The sequence below is a fragment of the Psammomys obesus genome, unplaced genomic scaffold (genome assembly GCF_907164565.1).
Source record: "Psammomys obesus unplaced genomic scaffold, mPsaObe1.curated_primary_1811, whole genome shotgun sequence".
NCBI lineage: Eukaryota > Metazoa > Chordata > Mammalia > Rodentia > Muridae > Psammomys > Psammomys obesus.
In genome coordinates, this window is record NW_026585742.1 from 6,177,697 (window position 1) to 6,194,595 (window position 16,899).

The 16,899-nt window shown below is 38.5% G+C and overlaps 1 protein-coding gene across 1 annotated transcript in view; it reads left to right on the forward strand.

Annotated features, from left to right (window-relative positions):
• The first annotated feature begins 1,270 nt into the window (after positions 1 to 1,270).
• The window catches only part of Slc4a7 (solute carrier family 4 member 7), a 28,558-nt gene continuing 12,929 nt past the window's right edge, over positions 1,271 to 16,899 (forward strand). The window contains exons 1-8 of the mRNA XM_055599032.1: positions 1,271 to 1,275; positions 1,960 to 2,065; positions 3,574 to 3,735; positions 4,332 to 4,445; positions 6,062 to 6,223; positions 6,375 to 6,626; positions 9,596 to 9,664; positions 12,168 to 12,341. Coding sequence (XP_055455007.1) covers positions 1,271 to 1,275; positions 1,960 to 2,065; positions 3,574 to 3,735; positions 4,332 to 4,445; positions 6,062 to 6,223; positions 6,375 to 6,626; positions 9,596 to 9,664; positions 12,168 to 12,341 — 1,044 coding nt within the window. The remainder of the gene's footprint in view (positions 1,276 to 1,959; positions 2,066 to 3,573; positions 3,736 to 4,331; positions 4,446 to 6,061; positions 6,224 to 6,374; positions 6,627 to 9,595; positions 9,665 to 12,167; positions 12,342 to 16,899) is intronic.

Sequence of the window (16,899 nt, forward strand, 5' to 3'; positions counted from 1 at the left end):
AAAAAAAACCCCTGTTTTGAAAACAAGAGAGAGAGAGGGAGGGAGGGAGGGAAGGAGAGAGAGAGAGAGAACAATTAAGGCTATGGAGTCCAAAGAGATAAGATTTAGTGATAACTGTAAACATGGTAGTCTTTAACCATCCCAAATGTTATATCCAACCATTATTATTCAGTGAATATGTTATTGACAGACTTTTTCTCTCATCTTCCCCTCTTTTTTTTTTTTTTCCTTCTTTTCCTCCTTTGGCCTCCCCTGTTGCTGCAGCTGCCCCCCCCCCCCCCCCCACACACACACTTGGTATTTTTAAGACAAGGTCTTGCCACATAGCTCCAAGTAGTCTGAGTCTGGAGTACCCTGTAACACACCACCATGGCCTTAAACTTGAGGTGCCGTGCTTCTGCTTTCTGCTTTACTTCCTATTCTCTATGGAAGAAATGCTGAGATGTTAAAACATAAAACCTTGTGCAATTGATCTAGAAACAAAAATGAACATTAAATGTAGGATTCTCTTCACTAACCCTTTATCTGACAGAGGACTAATATCCAGTATATACAAAGAACTAAAGAAGCTGAAAAGCAGCAAACCAAGTAATCCAATTAAAAAATGGGGAACAGAGCTAAACAGAGAATTCTCGACAGAGGAATATCAAATGGCAGAGAAACACTTAAAGAAATGCTCAACCTCATTAGCCATCAGGGAAATGCAAATCAAAACGACCCTGAGATTTCACCTTACACCCATCAGAATGGCCAAGATGAAAAACTCAAGTGACGACACATGCTGGAGAGGTTATGGAGAAAGGGGAACCCTCCTCCACTGCTGGTGGGAATGTAAACTGGTACAACCACTTTGGAAATCTATCTGGCGCTTTCTCAGACAGTTAGGAATAGTGCTTCCTCAAGACCCAGCTATACCACTGCTAGGTATATACCCAAACTTTGCTCAAGTACACAAAAGGGATACTTGCTCAACCATGTTTGTAGCAGCTTTATTTGTAATAGCCAGAACCTGGAAACAACCCAGATGTCCATCAATGGAGAAATGGGTACAGAAATTATATTTTTACACAATGGAATACTACTCAGCAATCAAAAAGGAGGAAATCATGAAATTTGCAGGCAAATGGTGGGATCTAGAAAAGGTCATTCTGAGTGAAATATCCCAGAAGGAGAAAGACAAACATGGTATATACTCACTTATATAGACCTATAAGATATGATAAACATAATGAAATCTGTACACCTAAAAAAGATAATCAAGAGAGCGGACATGAGGTAAGATGATCAGTCCTCGTTTAGAAGAACAGATGGGATGTGCATTGAACGTATAACAGGAGTCTACTGAGGTCATCTGAAAGACTCTAACTAGCAGTGTTTTCAAAGCAGATACAAAGACTCATGACCAAACCTTCGGCAGAGTACAGGGAATCATATGAAAGAAGGGGAGTTAGTCTGATGGGGAAAGGATAGGAGCTCCACAAGGACCAAATATATCTGGGCACAGGGTCTTTTCAGAGACTGTCATTCAACCAAGGACCATGTATGGATATAACCTAGAACCTCTGCTCAGATGTAGCCTGTGGTAGCTCAGTAACCAATTGGTTTCCCATAGTGAGGGGAACAAGGACTATTTCTAACAGGAACTCAATGACTGGCTCTTTGACCTCCCCACCCCCCAAGGGAGGAGCATTCCTGCTAGGCCACAGAGGAGGGCTTTGCAGCCAGTCCTGAAGATACCTAATAAAACAGGATTGGATGAATGGGGAGGAGGTCTCCCCCCAATCAGTGGACTTGGAAAGGGGCAGGGAGGAGATGAGGGAGGGAGGGTGGAATTGGAGGGAATGAGGGAGCGGGATATGGCTGGGATACAGAGTTAATAAAATGTAACTGATAAGAAAAAAAATAAAAATAAAAAAAAATATAGGATTCTTAAAACATTCTCCTGTTCTGATTTCTCAGATGTGTTTGTACTGAGCCATCTAACCCTAGCAATGAAACCATGGAAGTGTGGAAGAGAAAGAATGTGACAGCAGACAGTATTTCCTGGGGAAACCTCACTGTTTCCGTAAGTCCATTAGGGATTGGGGAGCACCTAGGTCCGTGGAAACCTGGCTTTGGTCTCCTCGCTATTTTGCTGTAGAGTTGGTTTCACATGGTAGCTGGTACTGGCCAGAATTTGCAGCAGTCTTATCTTAGCCTCCCCTGCGCTAGGATTCAGGATGTGAGCCTCCATGTCCAGTTTTCTTCAGTTTTTTTCTGATTATACGTAGCTTTCTTCTTGATAATAAATATGTAGATTGTTTTCAAAATACATTGTTTTGTTATTTTTTAATTTTGATTTTTAATTTATGTGCTTCTTTGTGGCTGTGTGCATGAGTGCAAGTATTTTCAGGCCAGAAAAAGGTGTCAGATCCCTCCGAGCTAGAATTTTCAGCAGTTGTGAGCACCCAGCATGGGTGCTGGGAACTGAACTCAGGTCCTCTGAAAGCCAGCCTATGTGCTCTTAAACCCTGCCCCATCTCTGCAGCCTCTGTTTTCGTTTACTTAAGTGAGGTGTAAGGTCTCAGATCAGTGATTCTCAGCCTTCCTAATGCTGCAGCCCTTTCATGTAGTTGGTAAGCCGTAGCCATAAAGTTGTTTCATTGCCATTTCATAACTGTAATTTTACTATTATTATGACTCATAATGTAAATGTAAATATCTGAAACGTGACTCCTATGGGAGTCTCAACCTCCAGGTTGGTAATTGCTACCTTAGACCCAGGACCTCACATATGCTGGGCAAGTGCTTTACTGCTGAGCTACAGCTCCAGACCAAAATGTGGGTGTTCTCACTAAAATTTTAATGATCACATTGCTGCTCATGAAAGGCCATGTTTTAATCTCAGGTGTCAAGTTAGAGCTAAATTGGTTGCCTTTACTTTTTCTTTTCCTTCCTTTCTTCCTTCCCTCCTTCCCTCCCTCCCTCCCTCCCTCCCTCCCTCCCTTCCTTCCTTCCTTCCTTCCTTCTTTCCTTCCTTCTTTTCTTGATTTCTTTTTTGCTTTTTCTAGGGGAGAGGTGAAATCTCATTTATTCCAGGCTGTCGTCAGATTATAAATAATAGAGACTTGTAATAATAGAGACTTGTCCTGAATTCCCTGTCATTCTGCTTCACCGTGAGAGAGCTAAGGATTATGAGTTTATACCACCATGCGCAGCTCCAATTATCCTTTAAGGCAATTCTCTATCCATGCTTCATTCAGCATCTGTAAAAATTACAGTATTTAATCCACCTGTTCAGACAGTGTGGCTGTGGCCTACAGGGATGCAGAGGAAACATTTCATAGCACTCACCGTGAACCTTTCTCTAAAGGGAACATATAGTAAAAAGAAAGGAGAAAATTGGTGAAATGTTCTTTTTCAGTGATTTTGATAGAAATAGCATAACATCCCTAATTGATGATGTGGTATAGTTAGGTTAGCAGAAGCTTTCTGGGTAAAGAATGAAATTGATGTCTTAGATTCAACTATACTCTTGAGTACTCTATTGAATACTTGAAAATCTCCATCTTCTTCCCTCTCCTGCCCCTCCAGGAGTGTAAGACTTTCCACGGTATGTTTGTGGGATCAGCTTGTGGTCCTCATGGGCCTTATGTTCCCGATGTGCTCTTCTGGTGTGTAGTCTTGTTTTTTACGACGTTCTTTCTGTCTTCATTCCTCAAGCAGTTTAAGACCAAGCGTTATTTTCCTACCAAGGTAACTGGGATGCATTTTTGGTAATATTTATGTTTTCGTTGGTTTATTTCAAAGCAATAATTTATTATTTATGACTAATACTTTATGCTAAATAGTTTAAGATAAATTGCTTTTAGTAAAAAGTAATATTGGCCAGGCATGGTGGCACATGCCTTTAATCCCAGCACTTGGGAGGGAGACACAAGTGGGTCTATGTGAATTTGAGGCCCTTCTGGTCTACAGAGCTAGTTCCAGGACAGCCAGAACTATACAAAGAAACCCTGTCTCAAAACCAAAACATACATATATATATGTACATATATGTCTGTGTGTGTAGTTTTATTAGGAGTATATATCGTTATGTATACTATATATACATATATACTTTACATATCTGAACACACAGGAGAAAGATAATACTGTGAAAAAGTGAAAGGTAGTGTGATGTGACTTGTTTCTTATGTTTTGAGGATAAAGTGGACATACACATATATAACACTATTAATTATTAGTAGTCTCATCCATACATTAGTGACATATTTTATGAGAAAGACATGAATTCTTGAAAAAGCACAGGAAGTAATTCTATTTATATTAATGTAATCCCTCTATTATAGGTGCGATCAACAATCAGTGACTTTGCTGTATTTCTCACAATAGTAATAATGGTTGTAATTGACTACCTTGTGGGAATTCCATCTCCTAAACTTAATGTTCCTGAAAAGTTTGAGGCAAGTATTAAAAGAAGTAACTGGTTTTGGAAATATCAGACTACTTAGTGCGGAGAAAGCTTGTACGCAGGACCTTGTGGTTATTAGACAAGAGCTCTTGTGAAGTGCAGTCAGTTCACATTTTTTTATTGACAAATATATATTTAAATTTTAGTACCTCCTGTTCTTCAGAATAGAAAATTCTCTAATTTATGTCTACAGTGTTTGCTGTAAAAATCCATTTCATATTACTGAATGTGAGAAGGTACATATATTTTTGTGAGTAGTTTGGGCAGTTCTGGTGCAGTAGCAACTTTACCATGAGCACTAGTTTCAGGGATCTAACACAAGGCACTTTAGGAGTCGACACAAGAGAGATTTGATTTCACCATAGATGGTGTATATAGGTCCTATTTAAAGTGTCATTCTAGTTTACGTGTCTGTCTCTGCAAGCCAACCTGCTCACACCAGTTCTTTGAAGATGGACACTGTGGTACATGCCTATAATTCCAAACTGAGGAGGCTAAAGCAGGAGGCTTATAAGTTTGAGGCTGTCTTGGATTACATCATGAATTCCAGGCTAGTCTAGGCTACTTAGCAACACCTTGTGTTTTCAAAATAAACAAGTTCAAACAAACAAGACCAAAGTTCAACCCCAAACTATTAGTCTCTAAACAATAAACATCAGTTATAACTCTTTAGCAGATGGGCTTGCCAGGTGGGATGTGGTCCGGTTAGTAGGTCTTCCTCTTTTCACATGTCTAGTTGTCTAGCGGCTTTTGCCGGGGGGTGGGTATGTAGGGCAGTGTAGCTTTATTTACTGATCTGGAGACTCACCTCAGGGGTTGAAACAGTTGTTAGTGGTGGCCTTTGTCTTCCCTGCTTCTGCTTTGTATCTTTCCTCAAAGAAAGTATATTCAAAAGCACAGTCATCACAGGACTTTGAGATGTTAAAAAGCTTCATGGTTGAAGTCCAGACTTGACAATCGTACATGTCACTTTGGGCTTACTTTGTCTATGTCTTAGTTGGGGTGTTGTTGTGTAGAAATACCCATGACCATGGCAACTCTTATAAAGAAAAACATTTCGTTGAGGCTGGTTTACAATTTCAGAGGTTTAGTCCATGATTGCAATGGTGGAGACATGGCAGTGTGCAGGCAGACATGGTGCTGGAGTAGTTTAGATTCTACAGCAGAGAGAGACCAGGTGCTTCACTGGGTGCCTCACTGGGTAGAGCTTGGCTATCGGAGACCTCAAAGCCTGCCCCCACAGTGATACTCTTCCTCCAACAAGGCCACACCTCCTAATTGTGCAATCCCTATGAGCCAAGCATTCAAACACATGAGTCTGTGGGGGCCATGCCTACTCAGACCAACAGTGTATTAAGTTAGAAAATAATCTTGAGTTGAAGAAGCGAGAATAGATGCCACTGTAGATGGAGACTGGGCAAGTCCCATGACAAGGGTGTGCAGGTAGGCGCAGGATGAATTTCTCTTGATTATCTTATCTTTGCAAATAATTTACCACACATCCTTTTTTCTGTCCCTTGGTATTTTATGGAATAGATCCACTATGTGCTGTGGAAATTGAATACAGCAGAGGAATGAAACTTTCTCTTTATTTTTAAACTTTAATAGCCTACTGATCCAAGTAGGGGCTGGATCATAAGCCCTTTGGGAGATAACCCTTGGTGGACCTTACTAATTGCAGCTGTTCCAGCTCTGCTTTGTACCATTCTCATCTTTATGGATCAACAGATCACAGCTGTAATCATCAACAGAAAAGAACACAAACTCAAGGTAAATCTAAAAGACTTCTTTAAGGGTTTGCAGTATTTTCCTTAACAACAAGTACATTTAAAAGTGCAAAATGAAAGTTGGTTTCTTCCTTTTTGATAATTAGTTCAGACTTCATTTAATATGACTTACCAATGTTCATTTCCTTTTTCAGAAAGGAGCTGGCTATCACCTTGACTTGCTAATGGTTGGTGTCATGTTGGGAGTCTGCTCTATCATGGGCCTACCATGGTTTGTGGCTGCGACAGTGTTATCTATAAGTCATGTCAACAGCTTAAAAGTAGAATCTGAATGTTCTGCTCCAGGGGAACAGCCCAAGTTTCTGGGGATTCGTGAACAGCGGGTTACAGGGCTGATGATTTTTATCCTGATGGGCCTCTCTGTGTTCATGACTTCAGTACTAAAGGTAAAATCCTTTGCAGACACATCATGAAATTTTACTTATCTTAACATTTTTATTTAATTATATAGAAATTAAACATTGAAATATGTGTGAATGTATAAAATCAGTTTTTCTCCTGTAATTTAAAATCCATGCAAGTTTAGAAATACCATTTGGCAGTGTTTTTCATATAGTAAGCATGTAGATAAATGAATTATAGCCTACAGGCCCATCATTTGCAGCATGCATTTGGAGTGAGTTAATCAACGTGTGGTTTGAACAGTACAGGAAATAATTGGAAAAAATGGAAGATAATTACTTTGGTTTCTTTAAAGTACTTTCTTTAAGTTAATGGACTTAATATGTTCTTTCTTGATATAGCACATGAAATAAAAATAGTGTATACCAGAAAATTTTTAAAAATGGTATTACCAATGGAACCTGTAAGAAATTTTATTAATCACATTTTTCTTTTATCTATATTTTATAGATAGAAACCATACAGAATATAGTAATTTAAAAAAACAAATTTATAGCAAAATATCTAATCTGAAAGTTTTTTATTTATTATGTAAAAACCCAACTCCATATTTATCTTTGATATTTTAGTTATTTTTGCTATAAAGAAAAAGGCTGAATAAACGTTTATACAACTTTTAAACTAGAAGACACCTGTGTGTATAAGATTTAAAAGGATAGTCACCACTGTTGGAATTTCTTGGGCTCATTTCATGGATTGTACACCAGGCAGTTTAAGCACCAAGGTCTATGGACTGCTTTCCATGCTGTTAGGCGCAGGAGTTAGGAATAAATAGGTGTAGTATTGTTTTTCTGCAGGTACTCCACAGTCTGCTAGTGAGATGGGGAGGTGAACTGATACAGTAGTGGTATAGTGCAGACAAGAGAAGTATTTTATGTAGTCTTTTGGGGATGAGGGCCCATTGAAGCTCTTTGAAAATTTCCCTTTAAGTCTTACAGCTCATAATTAAATGAATAAAATGCTGTATACGAATACAAGAACTCAACTTGAACATGAAGAAAGAGAACTTTAAAATGAAACTTAGTCTCCAAATAATTTTTTACTTTTTAAAAGCAACTCTTCAGAGACAGTTCTTTTCAACTTTGTGATTTAAATTAAGAAAAAAAATGTGTGTGTACGTGCATGCATGTGTGTGTGTGTGTTTGTGTGTGTGTACACCTACAGGCACACATGTACAATAGTGGGAGTGTGAAGGTCAGAGAACAACTTTTGAGAGTCTGTTTCTGTCATTCTATGTTGGGTTCTAGAGACCACACTCAAATCGTCTGGCTTGCTTAGCAAGAGCTTTGACTCACTGAGCCACTGGCTGTTTAACTTACTCTAGTATTATTTGGGTATGGTGGCTCATGTCTATAATGCTAGCACTTGGGCAGGGGTTAGGTGGGGTTGGGCTAAGACAGAATTGTAAGTTAGAGGCTAGCCTGGACTATATAGTGAATCCCTGCATCAAAGTTAAAGGGCTGGCAAGATGAGTCAATTAGTAAGGGGACTGGCCAATGGCAGGTTTGACAAGCTTAGTTAGTTTCATCCCCAGAATCCATATGTAACCTTAAATATTATTATATTTATTAGACTTATGTTTATGTTGGCCCTTTTTTATCCTCGAGCAGAGCACTCCAAAGACATTTTGGAGTCCCTGTCATCCTGTCAGGGTTCTTCCATACCTGCAAAAGGCAGGGTTTTTCATGTTTGTCATTCAAAAGAGGCTCTTACAGCATATTGCTGTACACTAAGCACAGGATTAAAGACTTTTCTTGTCTCCTGCTAAACAGCACTAAAGAGAATTACAAAATGTAAAGCGGTGCTATTCTTTAACTTCATTTTGTTTTAGAAATTACAGTTTTTTATGGAAGTATGTTTCTGTCCTTGATTAAGTTGGTAGGTACAGTGCTTGATGTGTAAGCATAAATCCTGAGTTAAGATCTCAGCATCCGTGAATAAAGAAACCTCTCATCCTACTGCTCTGGAAGTGAAGACACATATATCCTCTGAGATTGTTGGCAGCTAGTTTTGCCTAATTGGTGTGCTCTAGATTTGGTAAGGGACCCTGTCTTTAAAATAAGATAAAATAGGGGCCTGGAGAGGTGGCTCAGAGGTTAAGAGTGCTGGCCACTCTTCTAGAGGTCCTGAGTTCAACTCCCAGCAACCACATGCTGGCTCATAACCATTTATAATGCGATCCATTGCTCTCTTCTGACATGCAGGTAGAACACTGTATTCAAATAAACAAATGAATCTTCAAAAATAAAAATAAGATAAAATAAAAAGGTAGTACTTGATGGAGGAAGGTACCAGCCAGTTAATATCCACATATTCATAGACAAGTGCACCTTCCTACACATTGTTCTTTATGCCAGCATCTCATGGTTATTAATATTATTCCTGTTATCTTCAAATTGATAATAGATATTAAAAATATCTTTAAATTTTGCACACAGAACCAGGATTTCCTAGAGAAGACCTGCCAGGATATGGGGCTGGCATCTTTATCCTGCAGCTTTAGAAGGACATTATTAGTGTAAATGCTGTCTGCTGCATTGGTGCTGGGCAGCTGTAAGCTAATACTTTAGTGGTTGGTGGTGTGTCAGCCACTCTGTTGAGTGTTCTATGTATTTGAAGGATTTTTTTCAGCTTGTACAACAAGCTGAAGCACAGAAGGCTGTTTTGTTTAGAAAATTAACTACGTTTTAAATTAATCTGTTGACTGAAGTGCCCTTGCTCCTCATACCTGAGCACACTCCCTTTTAATGAACAGTCTGCAGATTGACTGTCTCTCAAATGTATGAACAATACACCTATTTGCTTCTTGTCCTATAGGAATGTAGGTCCAGTCCTTATCACAAAAGAACTTTTAGCTTTGTCACTATAATTACTCATCAAATATTTCTGTGTACTCATTACTATAAAATTATTTCAGTATGATGAATTCTAATTGTAATAATTTTATTTACAGTTTATCCCAATGCCAGTTCTGTATGGTGTTTTCCTTTATATGGGAGTTTCATCATTGAAAGGAATTCAGGCAAGTATTTAACAATGGAACAATGTAAAAATTGCAGAAGTTGTACTTGTGACTATTTTCTGTCTTTTTGCATCAAATCCACATTTACTGTTCACTGCTCATTTTATGCTTTTACCCCAAAAGAATGAGGTGATTAATTCACCAACTTAAACCCAATGAAAGGTCACATACCTGCTCAGTGAAGACTAGTATAGTAAAGGAAAGATGAAAGGGTCAGAATGGAAACTTTTTTCTGATGTGGAAAACAACACGTTCAGCACTGAGAAGGGGTAATTAATTAATTTCTTATAAAAGTCTATGTTACAATGAGGCTTATCACGTAAATTGTTTTCTCTAATCCTTAAAATGATGACTGATGGAGGAGATGAGGAGTTCTTGTTTTATAAAGTAGGATGTTACGGCAGTGTGGGTGTCAGCAGAGGTTATATTGTTAGGAACCCAGAGCCAGTGCTTCCTGCACTTTGTGGCAACAGTCCACTAAAATTTACTCAGGTACAAGCCTGAATAGAAAATGTTTATATTAGCACAGTGAGCCCCACAGTGGCCACCTCACCTCATAAAAACTGTGCTGTCCAGTCACTCATTGGTGTAAAGGTAGCTATCAGCAAGTCCCAAAGCCAGCATGTCTCCTGTCTTAGTTAGGGCTACTATTCCTGTGAAGAGCCATATGACCATGGCAACTCTTATAAAGTAAACATGTAATTGGGGGTGGCTTACAGTTTCAGGGGCTTAGTCCACTATCTATCTGATGGTGAGCTAGCATGGTGGGAAGCAGGCAGATATGTGCCAGAGAGGTAGATGACAGCTCTACATTTTGTTCTTCAGACAGCAGAAGTGACTGCCACACTAGGCCTAGCTTCAGCATCAGACCTCAGTGGCCACTCCCAAGTGACACACCTCTTCCAGCAAGGCCATACCTCCTAATAGTGTCCTTTGGGCCTTATGGGCCTTCAAGAGACATTTTTATTCAAACTACCACATTCTTTTTCCTGGTCCCCATAAACATGTAGCCACATTATAATGCTAAATGCATTTAGTCCAACTTTAAAAGTCCCTATTTTCTCTAATAGTCTCAAACTTGTTTAAAAGTCCAAAGTTAAAAATCTGCCTAAGACTCATTTAATCTTTTTAACTGTGATCTGTAAAATCAAAATGAAAAAACAGATCACATACTTTCAACATACAGTGGCACAGGATATACATTATCATTCCCAAAGTGAGCATAGTAAGGAAATACTGGAACAAAGAAGGCCAAAAAGCAGCCTGGCGAACTCCAGACTGCATCTTTGATGCAGTCTGACATCAAACTGCATGTTTGATGTCAAAGTGTCCCCCAGATCTCCAACTCCTTTCAGCTTTGTTGACTGAAACACACTTCTCTCTCTTAGGCTGGTTCTATCTCCTGTTAGCCCTCCACAGGTATCCCACGGCTCTGGCATCTTCAACATTTTGTGGTCTCAAGGCAAACCCGGCTTCACCTTCACAGCTTCACACAGTGGCTGTAGGCCTCCTCGCAGGGACATTCCTGACACATGCCAGGCCTCATTAGTCTTGGAGGGAGATTTTATAACCCCCTTTTTCTATTCGTGACTTTAAAGCCAGAATCACATGGCCGAAACTGCAGAGTTTCTCTGCTCACTGGGACTGGAAGATGGTCCTCTCGCTCAATTACGTCCTTACTAACTGTGCTTTTGATGGTTTGCTTTACTGCATAAGCTTGGCTCTCCTGAAACTCATAGAACAGCTTGACCATGAACACTGAAATCTGCTTGTCTCCGCTTTCCCAGTCTGGGATTAAAGGCTGTGTACCACTGTTCCTGGCTCTATGTTTTCCTCTAATTCCTTTTCACAAGTTGGAACCTTAGCAGTGTGGGTTCTTACCCTGATGTCACCACTCCATTTAGTTCAGGCTCTTTAATCTTTTTATCTCCTTGAGCATAGGACTTATCTCCATTCCAATATTCTTTTCTCCTCAAATTGTACATTTTGTATTTTTACTTGCTCAGTTTTCTTTTATAAAAATGCACAATCTTGTCCACAGCCATTAATAACCAAGCAACATAGTCAATACTAGGCTGTCTGGAAATGTCCTCTGCCAAAGTTGTTAATCCGTAACCTCTTCAGTTTAGCCTCTGGCAGATATTTTGGCCAAGGACAAAAAGCAGCCACATGCTTAACAAAATATCACAAGAATAGTTGCTGCAGCACATACTAAACTGGGCTAGCCGCCTAGGCTGGCTTAAACTTACAGGAGTCTCCTGCCTTTCTCATTAGTGGTAGAATTACAGGTATATATCAGCCTTCATTTTTTTCCTTTGATTTTTCTTTCTCTTTAGATCCAGAAATTCTTTCCCAAAACATTCTTCTGTACTATCAGAACATATCCAAGAACTTACAGTTTCATTTAACACATACACACAAAACCCTAAAAATTATAATTTCCTAAATAGAGAAATTGTTTTTTGTTGATAAGTTCTTTTCTGTTCCTTCATTTCATGTGTAGTTTTTTGACCGTATCAAATTATTTGGGATGCCTGCCAAGCACCAGCCGGACCTAATCTACCTCCGCTACGTCCCCCTGTGGAAGGTGCACGTGTTCACTGTCGTCCAGCTGACCTGCCTCGTCCTTCTGTGGGTGATCAAAGCCTCTGCTGCTGCAGTAGTTTTTCCCATGATGGTGAATTTTTTTATTTTGTTACTAATTTATAATGGAATTGATAATTTCATGTTAACAGTTTAAAAATTATAATTGATCTTGAGGAACGAAATGCCTCTTTTAAGTATCTTAATTATTTTAAAATGTTGATCAACTTCCAGCTATAAACTAGTACTTTGCATTCTGAGTAGTCTCATATTCTAAAGTTGTTTATTAGTTTTTAGTCCTTAGGCTATAGAGCTCTACTTTTCTGGTTCTATGTAACTCCAGAACTTGGGACATGCGTAGAACAAATTTGATAGGCAGGTGCATAAAGCAAAGCAACTAAAACATCATGACTTTGAAGTGGGATTCTGCAATATATTTTTCTAAAAATTGACAGATCTAGAAGTTAAACATAAGTTTTAAAAACTTATGAAGGCCATAGAGGATTTTAATAAGTCACACTCAATATACCTCATTAAGTCATCTTTCAGTATTATTATTTTTGCAAATAGGTAGTATCATGCAAATAGGTAGTATTTGTCTTTTTATGGGTACTACGCAAAATCTAATTATTAATTTATCCACAAAAGTCATGAAAAGACTCAATTGTTAAGACTAGTTGAGCAGTACTTCCTGATCACAGGTAAATTACATTTCAGTATGACGCTTTTAAGGTAATGTTACAGATTTGGAAATTAAACCCTATGTAAATGTCATGTTAAAGAATCCAGTGGACTTAAGGAAAGACCATCATAACAATATGTTTTTAAAGCTTTTAGTACAGCTAGGATTGTGTACTCAAAGAAAGTTGTGCACCACACATAGGCATTATTTTCCACGAAGGCAAAATAAATGCAACAAAATCAGTAGTGGCCCAGTTTCTACCTAGTCAGGTAAAAGAAAACGAGAGAATAAGTTACTTCTGTAAGCACAAGAAGAAGAAAAAAGATGTAGCCACAGATGCACACGAGACCCAAATGGACTAAGTTCACTGGACATCTAGAGCACAAGGGTCAATAAGTATTTTTCTGTAAAGATCTAGATAATATTTTAGGCTTTGTGGGTCAGGAGAATATTCTATAGTACTTAAGTAATACAAGGGAGAAGTACATTTGTATAATTTCTTAGTGGTAAAATTAAAGAAATAGTTTTACTTTTTTAAATGCAGGACTATTATATTAAAGAATGACATTCTCTTACAGAGGGAACATTTCACTTAGTTCATGTTCTAGGTCATACTGCATTTATTATCAAAGTTGGAGGTGTTACTCAGTAGTACTATTGCCTAGAATGTGCAAAGACTGAGTTTGATTCTTGCCACTGAAATAAAGAAGGAAAACAAACCTTTATTCTCAGAATTGTTCCAAAAGTTGTTTATAAAAACCATTTCTAGTCCATGAGCTCTACAAAAAATGGCTGGTGGCCCAGGTTTGGCTTGGGAACTATGAGTTGCCACCTCTTGATCTATAGGAAGGGGGGTTATTATTGTACTGTGTATGCATTTTCTCAGGTAGTCCAAGCAGAAAGGTTGAACCAGGGCATAGCCTACGTTCAAGAAGAGACTAGGAAAGCAGCTGAGAATAGCAGGCTCTGATTGATGAACATTAAAAGATTGGATAGTGATCGTAATTCTAGAACCAAGGAAAAGCTGGAAGTTTTTTTAATCAGGAAACACTAGTAAGATCTCAGTACCAAAACCTAATGAAGTTGTGAGAGATCTATGGTGTTTTTATACGATTAAGTACAATCAACTTAAAATGCTAGCATATAAGCTCAGCATTATTTCTTAGCATCATATACCATAATAAAGCAGATAATGATACTTCAGTATCTAAAAGAATTATCCTTTTCAACCTTTTAATTACAATCAAATGGAAAAAGACTAAAGAACCTTACTGGGAACGGTTGTATTTGAGTATCTGGATAGGAACACATCAGCATTAGATTGTATCTGCCTCAGTAGTAGTGGTAATCATGGAAAGTTAAAATCTTTCAGTAGTGGCTAAACTCCAGAAAATGTTTAAGGGTAGACTGAAATAAAAGAATTAAAAAGGTTTTTGTTTTTTTAGGGGAAAAAAAAAAAGCTTTGTAATAGTACCTTATGTCAATTTCTTTACAACTTTTTTAATGAAGATTCACAATCTTTTGTGTCTTAAAAAAAAACACAAAAATTTTTATGCACAAATTCTAAAGACTAAAATTGTGAACTGGATAGGTATAGGCACAGGATCGCTCTCTGAATTCTGCAGGGAGTCCCTCTTCTGTCTTCCTAGCTGCTTGTCAGGTTTTCCTTATTCTATAGCAGCATAGCAACAATCTGAATTGTCCCAACGTCTCCTTCCTGTGACTCTGTTTGTACATGGCATGACCATTTTATAAATATGCCAGGCAAAGTATTTGAGGAGACCACCCCACCCTGTCGAACTTAATTATTTTAACTATGTCTGCAAAAACCCTATTTCCAAGTATGGAAATACCAGGGTTGCAGCTTCAACTTGTGTTTAATAGGGGACGGAATTGAACTCAAAGCAGTATTAGGAGTTCATAAAGCCCTAACAATAGATGGCAATGAAGTTTGGTATTATAAACCTCTCCATTCTTCGAAGTAGCTTACAGGTAGGATGTAGTGCTAAGCATGAATTTTACTAGTTTTATTTGAAATGTGTGTTTCAGGGTAGAGATGTTATTGTTGTGAATCAGAACAATAATTTTAAAAATTAGAGAAATGTTATACTTTAAAAACATGGTTGGCGAGAGTGTATCTTATGAGTATGGGTTACATGTGTGTAATTGTCATGCATTTCAAATTGTACAAATATTTTTATTATATATACATATATATACATTGTGTTTTTGTTAAAAATAAAGACTTACAAGCTACAGAAAATAAGAAATCAGATAAGTATGATTAGGAATGGAATTTTTCTGTCTACTTAATTTTTTTTGTGCTCATATCATACTGTCTGGACAACCAAATGTTTGAAAACTACTTTTAGGTCCACACAATATGGAAAAGGCATAGCAATGAGTAAGGAGACCAGAGAAATAGACTGATGAGGCTGGCGATTTGTCCTGATATGTAACTGTATTGCAGCTGGAATACCATGGACAGATTATGTCATTAAAGGTGGTCATTTTGTTCATCAGAAAGTTTAATATATGGTGTTAAGAATTAAGTATCTGCTATGTAATATCTTATTAAAAACTAAATGGACTCAAATTTTAAGAGGTTGAATGAAGTTGAGTAGGAATGTTGTATAATTTTTATCTTTATCCCAGTGGTTCAAAGAGAACTTCTAAAGAAGATGGAAAAACCTATTGTTAAAAGAAGGATAAATATAATTTTTCATGGTGTGTTTTTATGATAGGAGGTATTTTTTTAATATTTATTTTTTAATATTAGTTACAGTTTGTTAACTTTGTATCCCTGCTGTATCCCACTCCCTCTTTCCCTCCCAATCCCACCCTCCCACCCTCATCTCCTCCCTGCCCTTTTCCAAGTCCACTGGTAAGGGAGAACCTCCTCCCCTTCCATCTGATACTGGTTTATCAGGTGTCTTCAGAACTGGCTGCAAGGTCCTCCTCTCTGGCCTAGCAAGGCTGCTTCTCCCGGGAGGGGGGGGGGTATCAAAGAGTCCGCCATCGAGTTCATGTCAGAAACAGTCCCTATTCCCCTTATTAGGGTACCCACTTGGATACTGAGCTACCAAGGGCTACATCTGAGCAGGGTCTCTAGGTTGCAATCGTACATGGTCCTTGTTTGGAGAAACAGTCTCATAAAAGATCCCTGTGCCCAGATATATTTGGTCCTTGTGGAACTCCTGTGCTCTCCAGGTCGTATTAACTACCCCCCCCCTTTTTTTTTTTGGTTCCCTGCATTCTGCCAGAGGTTTGGTTATGAGTCTTAATATCTGTTTTGATACACTGCTAGGTAGGGTCTTCCAGAGGCCCACTGTGGTAGGCTCCTGTCCTCTTACTTGTTTGCTCCTACATCCAATGTCCATCCCATTTGTCTTTCTAAGTGAGGATTGATCATCGTACCCTGGGTCCTCTTTCTTGTTTATCTTCTTTAGGTGGATAGATTCAGTATATTTATCTTATCTTATAGGACTATATAAGTGAGTATATACCATGTGTGTCTTTCTGCTTTTGGGATACCTCACTCAGGATGATCATTTCTAGGTCCCACAATTTGCCTGCAAATTTCATGATTTCCTCGTTTTTAATTGCTGAGTAGTATTCCATTGTGTAAAAATACCACAATTTGTGCATCCATTCCTCAACTGAGGGACATCTGGGTGTGTTTCCAGGTTCTGGCTATTACGAATAAAGCTGCTACAAACATGGTTGAGCAAATGTCCTTGTATATTTGAGCCTCTTTTGGATATATGCCTAGGAATGGTATAGCTGGGTCTTGAGGAAGCACTATTCCTAATTGTCTGAGAAAGCGCCAGATTGATTTCCAAAGTGGTTGTATAAGTTTACATTCCCACCAGCAATGGAGGAGGGTTCCCCTTTCTCCACAACCTCTCCAGCATGTGTTGTCACTTGAGTTTTTGATCTTAGCCATTCTAATGGGTGTCAGGTGAAAGCT